The sequence below is a fragment of the Pseudomyrmex gracilis genome, unplaced genomic scaffold (assembly GCF_002006095.1).
Source record: "Pseudomyrmex gracilis isolate BER0280 unplaced genomic scaffold, ASM200609v1 scaffold_231, whole genome shotgun sequence".
Taxonomy (NCBI): Eukaryota; Metazoa; Arthropoda; class Insecta; order Hymenoptera; family Formicidae; genus Pseudomyrmex; species Pseudomyrmex gracilis.
In genome coordinates this window covers 38,382-54,967 of record NW_018020815.1, presented here as the reverse complement: position 1 = coordinate 54,967, position 16,586 = coordinate 38,382, and the positions used below count along the sequence as shown (strand labels likewise).

Below are 16,586 nucleotides of genomic sequence, written 5' to 3'. Positions count from 1 at the left end.
TTCTATTTTTTTTTCCCAAGTTATTATCGCTCAAGTTTTCTATGTAAATTTCGAGCATGAATTTGATACAACGTTTGACAGATAAATATTTCACAACTTGATCTTGATTTCGTTACAAGCTTGATCGTGAAAAAAATTCATTGTGAGCGCAATGTTGCTAAGCGTTGGTTTTTTACTTGCACACAGCGAAACGTCGTTTATCTTTAATGAAAAAGACTGCAAATTGTTGTGATATCAAAATCCGAAGCGGACGGTACAACGAGCTCGGCTCGTTTGTGTCACTGTAAGATAGACAAATGCTATCGGTTGAAGGGTTTTATTATTTTATTTGCCCTAAAGGAACATGGTGCGTTCAATAGATTGTTCCTATAAAGCGGATAAAATTCCTTTTCTTATTCGACTACTAAGTGTGAGAGGTCAACTTGAAATCTTAGTAAAAACGATTTTCAATGATTTCGGACACGCACGCGAACTGTGAACATCATACGTCCGACGTACACCAGAGAAGATCGCAAGGTATTTCGCAATCATATTGTAAAAAACTACTAAGAATGAACAAAACTGACTGCCAACTTATAAGTGTTACAATAATGCAAAATAAAAAAATACATATGCAAAATAAAAAAATTAAAAAAAAATTTTATTTATCTTTTTCAGCAATTTGTATATGTATTTTTTCGATCGTGTTTGCGCCGATCGAATAATGTATACATTGTCTCGTTTCAGGTGATATATAAACAAGTGGTCATGATTCCTACATCACTACTGAAAAAAGTTCACCTTACAATTACCGTCAAAACTTAAAATACAGCTGTCAGAAAGGCAATTCGTGGTGTATTGTGATTACTCACAAGCTTTTTTTCTTTTCTCGCCTTTGCGTGGCGAAATTTGTTTGACAGCTTGTAAAAAATATATTAAATATATTATATTAATATATTACTAATATATTATTAATATATTTTTTTAATATATTAAAAATATATTAAAAATATATTAATTAATTGCATCGTGTATTGTATGCGTACAAGTAACATCTTTCGGTGTTTTTCCTGTTTTTGTTTTGTTTTTTTTTTCATTACTCATTCGTATCGTAATATCCAAATCGATAGCGAAGGAGATATAGAAGAAGCTCTAATGTTTTTTTTTTTTTTTTTCAGATTCTAAACAATAAAAATACCTGAAGATATTTGTACTAAAAAACGTAACTCCCGCGCTAGTTCGCCGCTCGAACTCGCGGAAATTAGAATCAGTTTCTCTACAGCCTGCGTCGGATTTACAGAGTTCGAAATGTACACGAGTAGAATGTGCTACTATATATTTACACAACCGGCGTGGAAGTGTTATGCCGGTAGCTAATAAAATATACATTAGTTTTCAAGTTTTATTTGTAAAAAAAATTTAGCGATTAATTGACAAACTATTGCGTGTTTATGTGTGAGATAACAAGCTGAACTATAGTAATAAATAAAAGTTAAATTCGTAAATTCCCTTAATTATTTACGTGTCTATGCTTCAGTGTTCGCTAAACATTTAGAAACAAACTTTTATAACTTTGCACTCATACGAGATTTCATCGTTGTTTAGACATCAAATTTTTGACGTCTCTGACATTTAGATTGAAACGTATTGACTTTTAGTTAAAAAGATGTGAAAAAAATAATAAATAATTAACTACCATTACTTAATGTTCAATTAATTTTATTGCAAAACCGAATGGTGTAAGGAGACTTCAACAAAACCGTAATATTCTAAGCGCAAAAAAAACCATTCCTTTCCTTTTCACGTATCCGGCCATACTCTATTTCCGACACACACTGTACAATGCGTGAGAAAACTGACCAATTGTAGGAGAATGGTGTGTATTCGAAGTGGAGTAAATCGGACGTTCTTTTTTTCTTCGCATACTATTGTGTTATATTACTATTTTACAACATTAATCAATGTTATTCTCTATTGTTTACAAACAAGATTCACTGAAGCCTGTAATTAACATTTTTGTTTTTAATTTCGCACAATATATCTCATAGCATATATAAAGACGTGATTGTATGTAGTCTTGAATTTGTTTATTAAAAAAAAAAAAAAAAAAAGTAACACAATTGAGCAAATTATACGTCCATATTAGAACTTTTGAATACAGGTTATAAACCAATAAAGCAAAATCCGTTTTCTGGCAAGTTTTAAAATTACAGAATAACATTGATCGTTTTAAATCCGAGTTGGTTATGTACAGCCTGTATAACGATCCAGTTTCAATATTCTCTATGATCTTAGAAACTAATCCTCGGTATTTGGACTTATCATCTAAGTAAAGTGTAATATATCATAAATTATAAAAAAAAGTTCTCGCTATCGTCGCGCGCTAGGGTCCCTCTTGATGACATGTCTCCTTAAAACCACGAGAAGAAAGGCTTTTTGAAGGAAAAGCATCAAAGGCAATCCTTTGCCGCATCATCCTCTCCATAAACTTCAGGCATAACGTTCGGCTGACCGCATGCCAAATTGTTGCTTTTTGTCTTTACCGAATGACCGAAGGTATTTGCGCAGACACTAAAATCCTTGGTCATCTCATTGATTTCTCGATTATTCTCGCAGTTGGACGACAACATTAACGTCGGCATGGAATATATACTATCACTGCTCATGTTACTGGTTCCGAGCGATGACGTAGTTGTCGACGGTCGATCCAAATAATATTCCTAGATTAATATTATTCCTTTAAAGTTTAAATCACATCATATAAATCTCGTTTATTCGATAAAACCGCTTACTTATTTAAAAACTTAATAATCTTAATGCGTATTAAAACTTTTTTTAAAATAATTAGAAGAGAATAAAATTCCTGAGAAAAATTTTAAAATTATAATACAATTATACTATAATTACTTTTTCCGCGTTCACGGGAGTAGAAATCTGTGTCTGTGGTGTTTGACTGCACTGCGCCACGGCTATCAGCTCCTTCTGACTTTCTCTGGCATCAACTAAAAATATGCTTTCCTTCTTTTCTTTTGGATTATATTCGTCGATCCTGTAAACAACATATTAAAAAAAAAAAACAAATATAGTTTACGTCAAAATAATTATGTTTTTTATTCCTAATTTTATTTGATTATTAATATCTCGTTTTACTATGTTATTTGTCGCTTACTTGTCGTATATAACTGCATGCAAGCCAAGTTGTTTCAGATGTTGTATAGTAGCTTTATCATTGTTATCGTCGCCCCAGCAAAAGATGATCAATCCAGCATCTCTCACCAACTTGACCTGAGACGGATCTCGAAGAATATCTTCGCTGTGAACGTTAATTCCCAAGATATCCGCAGCCAATGCGTGTCTAATTGCCATAGGTACCGATTGACATCTCGGATCATGATACGTGGGATACCTCGTTGTGATGCCTTGCGTTAGAAATACTACCGGATACTTGTTCTGTTTGAGACGTATCATCGCGCAGATGTCCGGATTAAAAGAGGAAAATACTATTTTTCGATCACCTCCGTATTCTAACACCACTTTTAGAATAATATCAAGATACATGTTGAGATCGAACGGATGATTGAGTTCAAATGTACCATCCTGGCGATAAAAGATACATTTTTTTTTATTATTTTCGGTATTAAAAAGAAATATGTTACAAAGTAGTAGTTGAAAAACAAAATCCTTACCTTCAATTGCATGGTCCATTTGATTTCGATGTTACATCCAACATGTCGTTCTAGTTCCTGAAGCGCGGTCTGCAGCGTGGGAAAGGGCTGATGATCCTCCAAGTCCTCGTCAAAGAATCTTTGATTTTTCTCTCGACCTTCGGCCACGTGATAAACCTGCAAGAAAATTCCCGTTAATAAACAAAATATGTACGTGATATTGTGCGCATAATGACCTTCAAGTCGCAAGAGTACAAGATTACATCGCCGTTGATATGACAAACGTTAAAAGCAAGACAGAACAATCGCATTGATTGTATGCGAAGATATCTTGTAATGTCGTGCCGTTTGTGATTAGTCGCATGCTATGATTTATACAATTGCACAGGATGTATCGGAAACATTGCAGGAGCTGCAAGAGAATTACAGAAAACAAATGAAGTATTGGTCATAGGTGTGTGAGGGTACACACCTATGACAATACTTCTTTTACAGCTTCAATACGAATAAAATACAACTTTTTTAGAACTATAAGAATGATGCTTTTTTTTCTGTTCATAACTTTTCCAAGTCCTGAGCAATTCTGTCTTTATTTCTCTTTCTTTTTCATGTATGAACTTCAATTTATGTGTGAGCATTTACATGATAATCATTGAGGGGGTGAAAACTGGTGACTGACAACTTTGTTAAGGATATGTTTGAAACGTTGGAAGCATTTTCGTGAATGTTACCGTTAGTTACATTTCGTCGTTGCATAATGATTTCTTACTGAACAAATTTTATGATTTGCTACAAGCTGTTAAGATTGAATATTCACTGAACAGAATACTTTGCGTCTCTGAGAGCAATTTTTGATAATAAAACTCATTGCGACGCTCGGCTTAGATTCGTTTATCGAAATATTTTAGTGCGGAAAGTCGGTCTCTCTCAAATATCTCAAACAAAAAATCGTAGTCACAAACGTCCGGCAAGAATGAAAAGTTTTACCAGAAAGAAAATTGCTTTCAAAAAGACAAATTTATCGTACAGGCGAATATTCAGTTTTTCAGCTTCTAAAAAAAGCAAAATACTGCAGTACATAATTCGTATAGTTGTGAGAAAGGAGATCGTTTTTTTTTTCGCAATAGCAACAGTAATTGAAATATTGATAGACTTGATTGCTTATTGTTTGGTAGCTTTTGGGAAAAAAAGCATGCAAGTCGAATAAAATTTATACGGTTTTTAGCGACGTTAGCCGACCCAAGCGGGATATGAAAGCTCACCAGTCTGTTAACCCCCTGCTCAGCTTTATCAACGAAATAGAGCACCTTACCCAACGAGTCTCCCGGGTAACAATAATCCTGTTGAATATTAAAAAAAACAAACAAATACGAGAGAGCGTCATTTCGTCAGGTTTAGGTATGAATTGATGAGCGTTTTTACATACGCGGCATATTCTCCTTCCAAAGTAATATATTCCTTCTTTATTTTGACAAAAGGACATTGAAAGCGAAACACTGACACCGCGAAGCATTCCCATATTTTACTGTTATCATATGATTAATTATAACGAGTGTGTTAATTAAGCAAGCGGAAAATCAGTAAAATCAGTAAATAGATACAAATAGAAAATAATCTAGATTAAAAGATATTGTAATCATAAGTTGTATAAGATCTAAAGACTAATAAAGTGTATTTTCTTAACAGTTTTTTAAACAATCGATATGATATTGATACTTTTATAATGATCTTTTGATATATAATGATACTCTCTTTTTTTAACAATCTGTAAAGGTACGACTCGTGTCTTTCGGCCGCTCAATTAAACACACAGTTTTATGTAGTGTTATCTTCTAAAAATAATTTAACATAAAATCTTCTTTTATAAAAATGTTAAACGTGTTCGCATTGTCAAACATAGAATAAAATAGAAAAAATATTTGACACAAAAAATAGAAATATATCATTAAATACATTCATAAATTGTAATTAAAGAGAGTTGATATAAAATACTTGACAAATCAGTTACAAATATATAAAAATATATAAAATGCAAAAAACAAAAATGCATGATATAAAAACATGTGAACGTTATTTCGATTAATTTGTACCTTCAGCAGATGCAGTTGCTCCAAGGTAAGATCTTTAACCGGTATTTCCAACATGTCCATAGCATCTATCTGCTTCTTACGTTTCAAAGAGATCGACACGTAAAAGTCGTGGTAGATTACAGGAATGAAATCTTTCGATAGCTGAACATCAAACTCAACCATGTCGGCACCGTGATACGACGCGGTTTTTAACGAGGCGATCGTGTTCTCGCGTACGTTAGCGCAGCTGTAAAGATATCGTTGCAACATGATATTTTCTGCGAAAAAACCTTGATAATAAAAATTTTATTTTTGTATATTTAAGAGATCATGTGTGTGATCACGTGATACGTTGTAAAAATTACATTTAAAATTAGTTTTTAAATACGGATGTAACTCTGAAATGTGATCCGTGTTAACTTACTTCTTCGTTTCAAATTTAAAAGAAGTGCCGAGTCCTCTGTGTCCTACGTCCAAGCCTGACCATCGCTGTTCCCAGTGTTTCGCGTACGAGATACTCATGTCCCATGGATAATCCGGAATTGGTTTTATGACGACGTATTCCACTGTCAATTGTCCTAATAATAAGAATGTTCATTGCAGCGGAAGCGTTATTTTTTATATAAAAACAAATTTATTATACAGACACCTGTGACTCACCGATGGGTCTGTGTTTTGTACTAGTGATTGGAACGGTCAAAAGTCCGACGCTGGGTTGTAAAGTACTAGGCAAGATGTAGCTAAAACCAATGTGATTTGGTGGTTCTCCTGGGAAACACCTTGAGCTGTACACATAGTAGTCCACTAAGTACGCCTGGAAAATGAGTCTACTTAATACTTCATCGGAAGAAACTTTAGTATTTTAAACAACACCAATGTTTTTCTCTCAAATACAAAATTTTAGCTCATCCATTTTTTGTGTTTGCTTCAGTATTATAACCTCGTCCCATGATCAAGAACAGGCGAATGCAAAAAAAAAAAAAGCGATAATACTTCAGCAATATGTTTGTAAAAATGAAAGAATTTTGTTTCTTTACCACAACAAACGATCTGTATAAATTTTAAAATAATTCAAAAGTATGATTGATATAGAACTGTTCCGATATACAAGATAAATTTCTTGATCATATATCGAAATTAAATAAACTAAACAATTATTGCCTTGAAGCTTCCGTTACGCTTCGCAGCAATACAAAAATTTTGAAATCTGTCGAATCGTTGGTAGGCAAGAGCAACAAATTTCTGGTATTATCTAGCCGGATCAATAAATTATTAAAATGTTGTACACTGCCTGATGGACGCGTATTCCGCAACACCTGCCGAGATATCACTTAGTAATTAAATTTCGAGATAGTGAAGATAAATAGATTGAACAGAGCAAGTCAGCAACAATGTGCAATTCGGATTCAGAAGATTCTGACAGCATAGATTCTGGCAGCGCAGCGGTGACACGTACGGTACAGAAGAAGTCGATCAGAGCTAGAAAATATTAGTAGTATACTAAAAGGAAGTAGGAGTGATGGGAATCTCACCATTTTCGACGCACACAGATGGATATGAGATGTGATAGCGTTGATATCGCAAAATTTTTAGGAATTTACGGACTGGCTGTGACCCACATAAATCAACAAATCAACGGACAAATAAAACCAAACAAATTAATATGAGACGAGGTTTAGTTTTTTTTTTTTTTGGGAGACTTTAATTTAAACGAACAACTTGTTCTTTTATAATCGATTGTTACTTTTGAAAGAAAAATAATCGATTTACGAAAGGTCAGCCGAAGGATGGGTCTGGTAGGGTGAACGACGATCAAAACCATCATATCTCTGTGTGATGTCGTGTGACACAGATGTAAAGTGGTAGACGATGCTTAGCATCGATACATCATTGCAATAGCATCATCATTTGCACCAGTCTTGCTTTTGTACAAGTCGAACACGTCGTCTTCAGGTTGCTCGAGACCGGACACCGCGCAAGTACGTCGCTGCTGGCATTTCCGAGGAGGAAGATAACTGCTGGACAAGTTTAATTATCTTTTACCAAATAATCGAACAAGGTGCGCGAGAAGACGTGGCCGGCCTACTCGTGGTCTACTGAAAACTCACATGATATGGTCAATGCGTATTCTTAGTGTGCTCAGCTCGTTTTTGTGAATCACCATTAAACTGATCATTTATTGCTCTGCCACACCAACGATTCTTTTGTCTTTCCTTCTTTTCCAGTTGTTACCTCACCGAGTTCCCCCCGAAAAGAGTTAAACATAAGTGAAAACCAATTTCACTTTCAACATTTCGAAGAACTAAGTCGACAGAACGTTGATATAAATTTTTATTTCATTGTGAATTCTCAGAATATCAGGTTACGTGAGTACCAGGAGAAGCAATGTGATATTTCTGAACGCACGAATCAATCAATGTATAATACATCACACACTCCAATTACTTATTATGAAAAAATTGCAAGCGATGCAAGCAATAAATTCCAGCCAATGGTTTTTCACATAATCGTGTGTATAGTACATGATGCCTCGATGAGATTCTTTACGTGGAAACTTACGATTGTTTCGGGATACCGAACAGCAACACTGAAGATAACAAATTCGTCTGCATTGTAAGGACGACCGAATTGCTCTTGGACTTTGAACGTAGCCTCTTCGTCATTCATCACCTAGAAATGCATGTACGATTGCGTTTTTTAGTTAGGATTTTACTCGACAGTTAGACGTTTTAGAAGATATCTTTAAAAATTTATACTCACAGCAATTTCTGTAATACTGGTAAAAGCAGGTTGATCAACAATATCCTGTGTATCCATAGAGAGACTGTCGTCTACACAGTCGCCCCCAAACTGTTGCAGTTCTAAGGAATTGTGCCTAACTAGATTTACAGGCGTCATCTGTAAATACGCGATTAATTAATCCTTCCTTTGAAAATTGCGACTTAAAACAAATTGAAAAACGCTAGAAAGTAAAAATATATAACGTATATAATATTATTTATATTGTACCTTAATATGGACTTCTTTGTTTTGTAATCGGTGTTTCCAAAGTTTAATAGGATTGTTAAAAACCTTAAATTGTATCACAGTTTCATCTGTTAGCCAGCCTCGTTCGACTTTGCGATAATTATTGTGATAGCTAAATATGTCGGGATCTGGCAATGTATCATTATCAAAATTGCTTGGTGCTGCAAAAGACAGGGAATTAATTTTATGTATATAAATTTAAAAAAATATACAAATTAAAATTCAATTTCTGTTTGTCAAAAAAACCAGAGAATGTCCTTTCAGAGAAGGTAATATATTTGCGAAGCTACATGTAAATAATGATTGCGATATATTTTAGTTATAAATTATTAAGATAAACACTGTTTGATAAGAACTACATACTATTTTTTCTAATTTGTCGTGGTGTCATGTGAGTTTCCCATTTGCGGATGATCAAAGTTTTGGCCGAATTTTTAGTACCGTTTGACTGACAAATAACGGCTATAAAATATCGGAACTCAATATCAGCATCGATGGGAAGAGCAACCTTTTGCGAGAATATTCGCACATTCCTGAAACGCATTTGCGTGTTTTTTTTAATAAAAAATTTATTTTTATTTATAAAAAAAAGCGATATAAAAACTTTTTTGTGATAAAAATAAACTTTGTTCCTTCATAATCATGTATGCACATACTTACTTTTCTTCGCCATCACACATGCCATTAGTTGCGTTGCCATCGTCGCTGTAAAAGTCGCTACTGCTGTTACTATCGAACAGCATAGGAGACTCTCTTCGACTGACATGTTCCTGCGACATCAGAATGGCTTGATTGTGATTCCAAGCACCCAATTCAGGCAGATTCCCAACGACGTAAACAACCTCATTTTTCTCCAGATTAGGCACCTTTTAAATCATAAAGGTAAATCATATTATAAAATATTTGATTCTTTATTAAAAATGATTGAAATACTTATTAAAAACTATTAAGGTGAAAACTATAGCGTTTTCAAAATTACCTGGACCCTAAAAATCCAGTCTCTTTTAGACCCTCTCATATCTGAATTCTCTACGTTTTCCACCTTGATGATGTTACACGTGTGCATCTGTGTTTGAAAAAGTCTTCTTGTCCTCTCCTCTAAAAACTACATTCGTCATACATTATCAACTTATCTCTTTTTCCTTTTATAATTGTTTATGAGATATTTCAAGAATTTTAATTGTTTATTTATTGTTTTGTTTTTCTTATGGGGTTTTTAATGTTCTTTTATCTCTTAATGTTTCTCTAAGTTTCTTTTTATATTGTTATTATTAAGTAATTAACATGTAAGTACTGTAACTGTTATGAGTTATAATAATGTTAATTGTAGGTAAAAGTAATAATAATGTTAATTGAAATTTTTTCCTAATTAAATGATATGTTAAGTCAATTATGTGAAATTTTTTTCTACTTATTAATTTATCGTACAGGTTGCATAAATATTTTAAAATTACACTGCACAATATATATTTTTGCATATTTGCATATTTTGTATATATATACCTTGTGTATTTTTTATAATTTTTTAATAAAGAGAAGTGATCTTTTTAGATTTGGGCCACGAGATAATTTTATCTCATTATCTTTAAAAATCTTGATGTGATAACAAAATTCTGAGATCAGATTCGCACGTAGCACCCTAAAATCTACAAAAATCCATCTGATTCCATTGAGAAGGCGAGAATATTAAATTTATTTTTTTCTAAATCTTCAAATACCGCGTCTATTCGATTAAACGTTTGACGTGATTGGAGAATTGGATTGCCACATCATATAATTAGATTTTTACTCTCTCTCTCTCTGCAAGGATCTAAATAATTTCATATACAGTTAGTAATTAAGCAAACCACATGTGCACAAAGCAGTACGTAACATGCGCACATATACGCGCAGAATAACACGATACGGAGAAATGTCGTAATATTATTATCTCTCTCTAAGGGAAAAACTTCTAGAATAAATTGTATCAAAGTCGCAAATGTGTTTTAAATAATTCACATAATAATACATAATCATTTATTTTTTTAATTATGTAGTTTTTTTATTTTAATGTGTTCAATATAATGTATAAATTTGCTTTATGAATTTTAATCCAGGAAGCAAACGATGGAAAAGAACCACAAGTTCGATCGGAAACTTGGTATCAGAATCGGTGCCGCTTACGTTTTTTTTTTTTTTTTTGCGGTGACAAGTGTTTAGCCGCTATCAGACAGCAGACAGATTGACGACAGATTGCGAACAAAGTCTACCGATGAGTAAGATCCGCGTGTAGCGCAGCTCGACAGGGAGCCGCGAACAGAATTTTATAATTCTGCTCTCTCGCGAGATCTGCTTTGACTTTCATGTAACGGAGTCGCTAGACTGGTGGTGGTCGGAATCCGCGACTTTTCCGTCCACCGGGGACATGAGCGGGAGTTGTCGCGAATATTTTTCATATTAAAAAACCTAAATCGCACGGATTTTTCTAGCTTGAAATTGTTGCTCCAACGAGAGAAGAGAATCGACGCTTGATTGACGTAACGTCATCGCAAGCGACGTGTCACACAGCGGTGATAACACGTCGATCGAGAAAACCCGCGATCGCAAACGCCGATGGGAACAGATGTTTCCTCGCGACATTTTTTTCAGGCACGCGACGGCAAAACACGCGCGAGTACAAAGAACATCGCGTACAACAATTGCGTCGTTCGAGCGAAAGAACGTGCGTGGGGAAAGTTTGTTCCCGGAAGAACGATAAAAATCGGACGGGCAATGTTCAAGAGAAATGTCGTCGTCGTGTGCACGTGCGCGTCCTTTTTTTTTTGCAAAGAACGAGAACGTTCTTTTCCAATTGGGAGAAAAACTTTATGGGCGAAAAATTACCGCGTTTACACGTGATTGAACGTGCAAAGAAGACTGGGCATGAGTCGTCTCATCGGCAAAACGTCGACGATCCCGATCTAGAATTTCGCGAGTCTAGATCTCCCCGAGCTCTTTGGTGTCGCGGGACGACACCTCCGATACAGCCAACGATCACCGGATAAGAATCAACTCCGGTCCAAAAAGCAACAACAAAATTGTTTTCGAATACGTATTCCTGGATGGCGAATTTCCGCTCCGCTCCGCTCGCTCGAGCGGATGTTTCGCCACGCGGTTTCTGACGAAATTAACTTTCGTAACGAGGCGACGGGATGTAACAAAATTCTTACTTACAACGCGAAGAAGATCTCGATTCTCGCTGCAACAGATCCGCTGTGTGCTCTTCCTCTCTTTCGCTCTCTTTCGCTGTATATATAACACCTTTCCACTCGCGTTACTTAACGAATGCCTGCGGCAGCCGTAGTATAGCGTATCTCGCGGGTCTCGACATAATCGTATTGTAATACAGAATATCCGCGTTGAAGTCCTCCAAGCGTCAGGCACAACAGCAAGCGGCGCACTAATTCCCGAGCTCACCCGAACCGAACGACGATGCAGTCACCACGACGATATCCGCAGCGGCGAGGGAGAACGCGACGATGATATGAAAAACGGGGATGTGAGAACGACGGAGTCACCTCGGATAATGCGACTGATTTTGAACAGTTCGCCGCCAGATGGACGACGACGACGACGACGGTTTCCTGCGAATGTTGACCAATCAGATTTCGCGAATATCCCACACCGTGAAATCTAATTGGCCGATCGTTGCGCGTTATGACTTGCCGAAATTCAATGCAAACGAGACACGTGTTTGGCGGAGAGACACGTTTGTGCGAATTTGTTTTTCGAATCGATTTCGAGACGGTACGTACAAAGCTGTAAAGAAATTATTAAAATGACGACGCGCCAATAAAAAGGCGTAAAGAACGAAAGCGTTACAGGTGAGAGGTACAAATGTGTAAAAAAAAAGTAAACTTTGAACACAATAAACGTTTTCGAGCGGTGCCGGGTTTGAATCGCTCCCGGAGCGTTCGATGACGTCAATTTGACGATCGACCGGTCGCATCGCTTCGTTTACCAGAACCATGTCATTAATCGTTTCGGAAATTCGATTCAGTTCCGGCCAGACGCGCACCTTTCTTTCTTTTTTTTTTTTATCACAAAACGAGAGGGAGAGCCTTGTTTTTCAAGAGAACGTCTATGTTGTTTCAGGTGACGAACTTGTTGCCGCGCTCTCAGTAAAACTGTTATAATTGTTAGTTTTTTTAATTGACAGAGAGAAATTTCTGTTCTGGAGAATGGAAGCCAATTCTGAAGGTCGATCCCGATCCTAGATCGTTATGATAAATTGGAAACAGGAAAGAAGTCGTTATTAAAAAGCGTCTAAATTGGCAAGGGGAGCTATAATAAGAGAGAAACGCGCTATTAACGCGCGCGTTTTCGAGCCAGGAGAGAACGTGATCGATGTGCAACAATCAGCAATATCAAATGCGCCTCTTCGAGCGTAACACTACACGGAAAAGGATATTTTGCGGTGCGTGCTTTCTGCGCTTTCGGCATTTTGCATTGCGCGAAAAATTTTGTTGACTCTCTCACGTTGTGAGAGAATAAAAAAAATTCTAATAATAATTTTAGTTGATCATTTTTAGCTGAAATACGCGAAGGAGAATTGAACAACGCGAAGGAAAAGGATGTGTTGTAACCGAGGATACGTCGCGTCGTGTGTTGAAGCGTCACGTTGCGAAATAGACGAAATAAAGAACAAGCACGAATTTATTCACACGGCTGATAAAGACGAACGTCAAACCGAACTTTTTTTTATTCATCGCTGTGCGTATCGTCGTAACGCGTGCGATAACACCGGAGCGCACGCACGTGACATCGAGGCTTACGAGCGGCCGCACTCGTGATAGATTTAAATCGCGCTTAAGCATCATTAGATGTTGATATCACGCGAGATGCTTATCGTCCGTATATATATATATATATATATATATATAGACGTGCGTAGTCGAGCGCAAATTAAATTGAGAGACCTGCTGTTTTGACCAAAAATAGCACGAAGCAAACAAATCATGAATATGTAATTTTCGTGAGGAAAATTTTTACAGAAGTTTCCTTCTTGGAAAGTTCCACAATTTTCAACGAACAGTTTTTTTTTTTTTCGCAAACAAAAGCAGCAGATTTCTCATTTTTGACGACGAATTTATTGTCATTGATCTTCATCCGTTCATGTTGATCGTAGAAAATCTTAGATATGAGAAATCTCGCGAAAGATAAATGTTACGTGTTATCGATACGGATGTTCAAAAACATGTCGCAAACACACAGGAAATATCGTCACTTCGAGAGTCAATGCAAACAAACACATGTTTTAATCAAATGTTTGCGAGATATCTGCAAGTATGAATATCACAATAGCTTAATGTGATACACTAGAGATTGAGTCGTAAAAAATAAGACGTACATAAGTAAGTCTTTGAATTACGCAAATAAGTTGACGTTTTAAAATCAATTAAAAACTACTAGAGGTTGTGAAAGAGAGAGAGAGAGAGAGAGAGAGAGAGAGGCAGCGAGTCATGATATGTGTATAAAAATCATGTGACTATCTTTGACCTATAACTGAGCACAACAAATTCCCGTTCCAAAGAGTTGGACCTGATCCGTGAGATCTAATTTGAGACTCACTTACTGTCATTCGCACGTATCGCGTGAAGACAGAAAATCATCTCATTTTTACTTCGACTTGCACGCAATAAGTGTTGAGCAATTTTCTCAATTTCTAATTTTGTTAGTTCGTATTTACTTACGTTAAAATACGTGCTGTCAAAATTGTCGACGAGAAAATTATTGGCGCGTGTTCACAGTTTTTATATATATCTTGCGATCTATTTTTACAATTAGCAAAGAATAAGATCTCGTGATGATGACGATGATGAAGGCCGCTTTCTCTTAGCAAATCTATTGCTCATGATATAGAATACTGAAACAACATGTTTTTGTGTTCAGTATTACGTATTTTTCAAATGCATCAAATTCCGCAAGAATTTTATTGACGTCACTTTAAAAAGACAAGATTTACACACATTTTCTCTCTCTCTCTCTCTCTCTCTCTTTTATTCACCTTCCCTCATAAAAATATATAGTTTTTTTCATATATTACACAGATAACATTTACAGAAAAATTTAAAAAAGTAACATAATAATACTAAAATTTTACGTAAAAAATAATTAATAATACTAAAATTTCATCTTTTCGTTGACATGCGCTTATTTGCATTTCTTTTTTAAATCTGTAATCCGGGAAGAGATCTCTTTTTTGTCTTTATCTTATAAATTTCGTTAGGGGTCTTTGAACCGACGCTTTTTATCTAGAAATCCTGAGAAGTGTCTCCATAAAAGTACAAAAGAGAGATTACAATACTTACAGAGATTCAAACTCGACCTTCGACTTCGTCTACCTCTTGTTTTGCATATTGTCACAATCTTGAGAGATCTTCGGCTTAGACGTGTCGTGTAGAGCTTAGTACAAACAAAAGAAATTCGTACAACATATAAATTATATTTCTTTTATATAGATCCTATGTCATAAAAAAAAAAAAACACAATCTTCTTCCTTTTCTTTGTTTTGTCACTAACTCGACATGTTGCAACGGGTACAGTTGTGTGAAACTGACATCGAGTTTTTGTAACATACAGCTCGTGTACCTGCTTGTGAGTGTGCGCAGTATGTGGTCAGTGACAAGCGCGATATCTTGTTTATAAGATAAAAGAATTGAAGGTCAGAAGCCGTTTAAAAAAAAAAAAAAAACGGAACAATATTAGTGGCGCAAGTGAGCATCCGGGATGCGAAATACGTACGTACGCGATTGCACGATAAAATCAATCGATATCGATTCAATGGAATTTAGTATTGTGTGTTCGCACACACAACTTTCATATTATGTTCTTCGACAGATAAAGCTTTCGTTGTGAGAATTGTCGCATTAATATTCAATAACGTATGTGTACGTAAGATGCGATTTTGCTTTGGGCGCTCATGCGCTTTGACTCTGTCGGTTTATCTTTGCTCCACATTTAAAGAGCAACAAAGACGAACCGACACTTGTGTAAAACGCGTAAGCGCCCAGAGCGACCGCAATCGCAGCATACATATATATACATATATATAGTAATAACTGTAGATTAAAACAAACGCAACGTTAATTGTAAATTATTAATCTATGTAAAAAAACATAATCACATACAATTGACGAGATAGAGTATCGTCTGTTAATTAACATCACAATCGATTTTAATTATTGATAAAAATTATACGGAAACCGCAATCGAGGTGGGGTAATCGGTCGAATATAAGAGCAGGTTATTATTAAGAGTATCGATTGAACTTAGAGAAGTTTTCAATTTTTACCTCAACGTTGTGTGAGAAACGTAATTCTTTCGCCGAACACGCACGTACCTAGCCTGCGCGCACGGAAATTGCAGTCACACCAGATTATCAATGACGATAAGTCTTTGTGTTATAATTTCTATTGTTAAGACATTAACTTTCAAGGTAATTTAATAAATAATTTAATAGTCGGTTTTTGTGCGCTGACAAAAATTATTGTTAAAAAAAAAAACATATGGACGCTAATAAGCAATGCACACAATGTGAACCCACAAAAAATATTAAGATATTTATGTAGTGTGCTTCTTTAACTATGAAAAAACGTTTTTCAATAGTGTTTTTAAAAACTTAAATGTTTTTATATATCCAAATTACACAAACATCTCAAAAAAAATATATACATCTTTTTTTTTAATCTTAACGCGTAATTTAACTCAAAATAGCGATGTGGATACACTGTATTGCTTATTAGCGTCTGTATGTACACATAAGATATGCGTAATATATATTATATATATATATATACAATAGGTCTATTTCGATACGTTCTTTGTA

At 35.4% G+C, this 16,586-nt stretch overlaps 1 protein-coding gene across 3 annotated transcripts; it reads right to left on the bottom strand.

Annotated features, from left to right (window-relative positions):
* Window positions 1-1,058: 1,058 nt before the first annotated feature.
* LOC109858983 (glycerophosphocholine phosphodiesterase GPCPD1) lies at window positions 1,059-15,436 on the bottom strand. 3 transcript variants are annotated; one of them, XM_020436764.1, is made up of 14 exons: window positions 15,070-15,436; window positions 9,720-9,845; window positions 9,401-9,606; window positions 9,104-9,273; window positions 8,723-8,901; window positions 8,474-8,611; window positions 8,273-8,383; window positions 6,374-6,527; window positions 6,138-6,291; window positions 5,735-5,960; window positions 3,666-3,821; window positions 3,149-3,576; window positions 2,887-3,028; window positions 1,059-2,699 (listed from the first exon to the last, which is right to left on the bottom strand). In XM_020436764.1, the coding sequence occupies exons 2-14, from the start codon at window positions 9,804-9,806 to the stop codon at window positions 2,430-2,432; spliced, it is 2,421 nt and encodes an 806-aa protein (XP_020292353.1). In that variant the 5' UTR covers window positions 9,807-9,845; window positions 15,070-15,436; the 3' UTR covers window positions 1,059-2,429. The 3 variants fall into 3 exon arrangements, with proteins under 3 accessions (XP_020292353.1, XP_020292352.1, XP_020292354.1); XM_020436763.1 differs by lacking the exon at window positions 15,070-15,436 and adding an exon at window positions 11,933-12,204; XM_020436765.1 differs by lacking the exon at window positions 15,070-15,436 and adding an exon at window positions 11,933-12,206 and having other exon boundaries at window positions 2,628-2,716.
* Between the last annotated feature and the right edge of the window lie 1,150 nt (window positions 15,437-16,586).

Excerpts from the sequence above, each read along its gene's own strand:
- LOC109858983 (XM_020436764.1), bottom strand. The coding sequence starts at position 9,806 with ATGCACACGTGTAACATCATCAAGGTGGAAAACGTAGAGAATTCAGAT. Across the intron at positions 8,384-8,473 it reads CCAGTATTACAGAAATTGCT|GTGATGAATGACGAAGAGGC; the intron begins GTGAGTATAAAT and ends ATGCATTTCTAG. Across the intron at positions 3,822-5,734 it reads AGCAACTGCATCTGCTGAAG|GTTTATCACGTGGCCGAAGG; the intron begins GTACAAATTAAT and ends ATTTTCTTGCAG.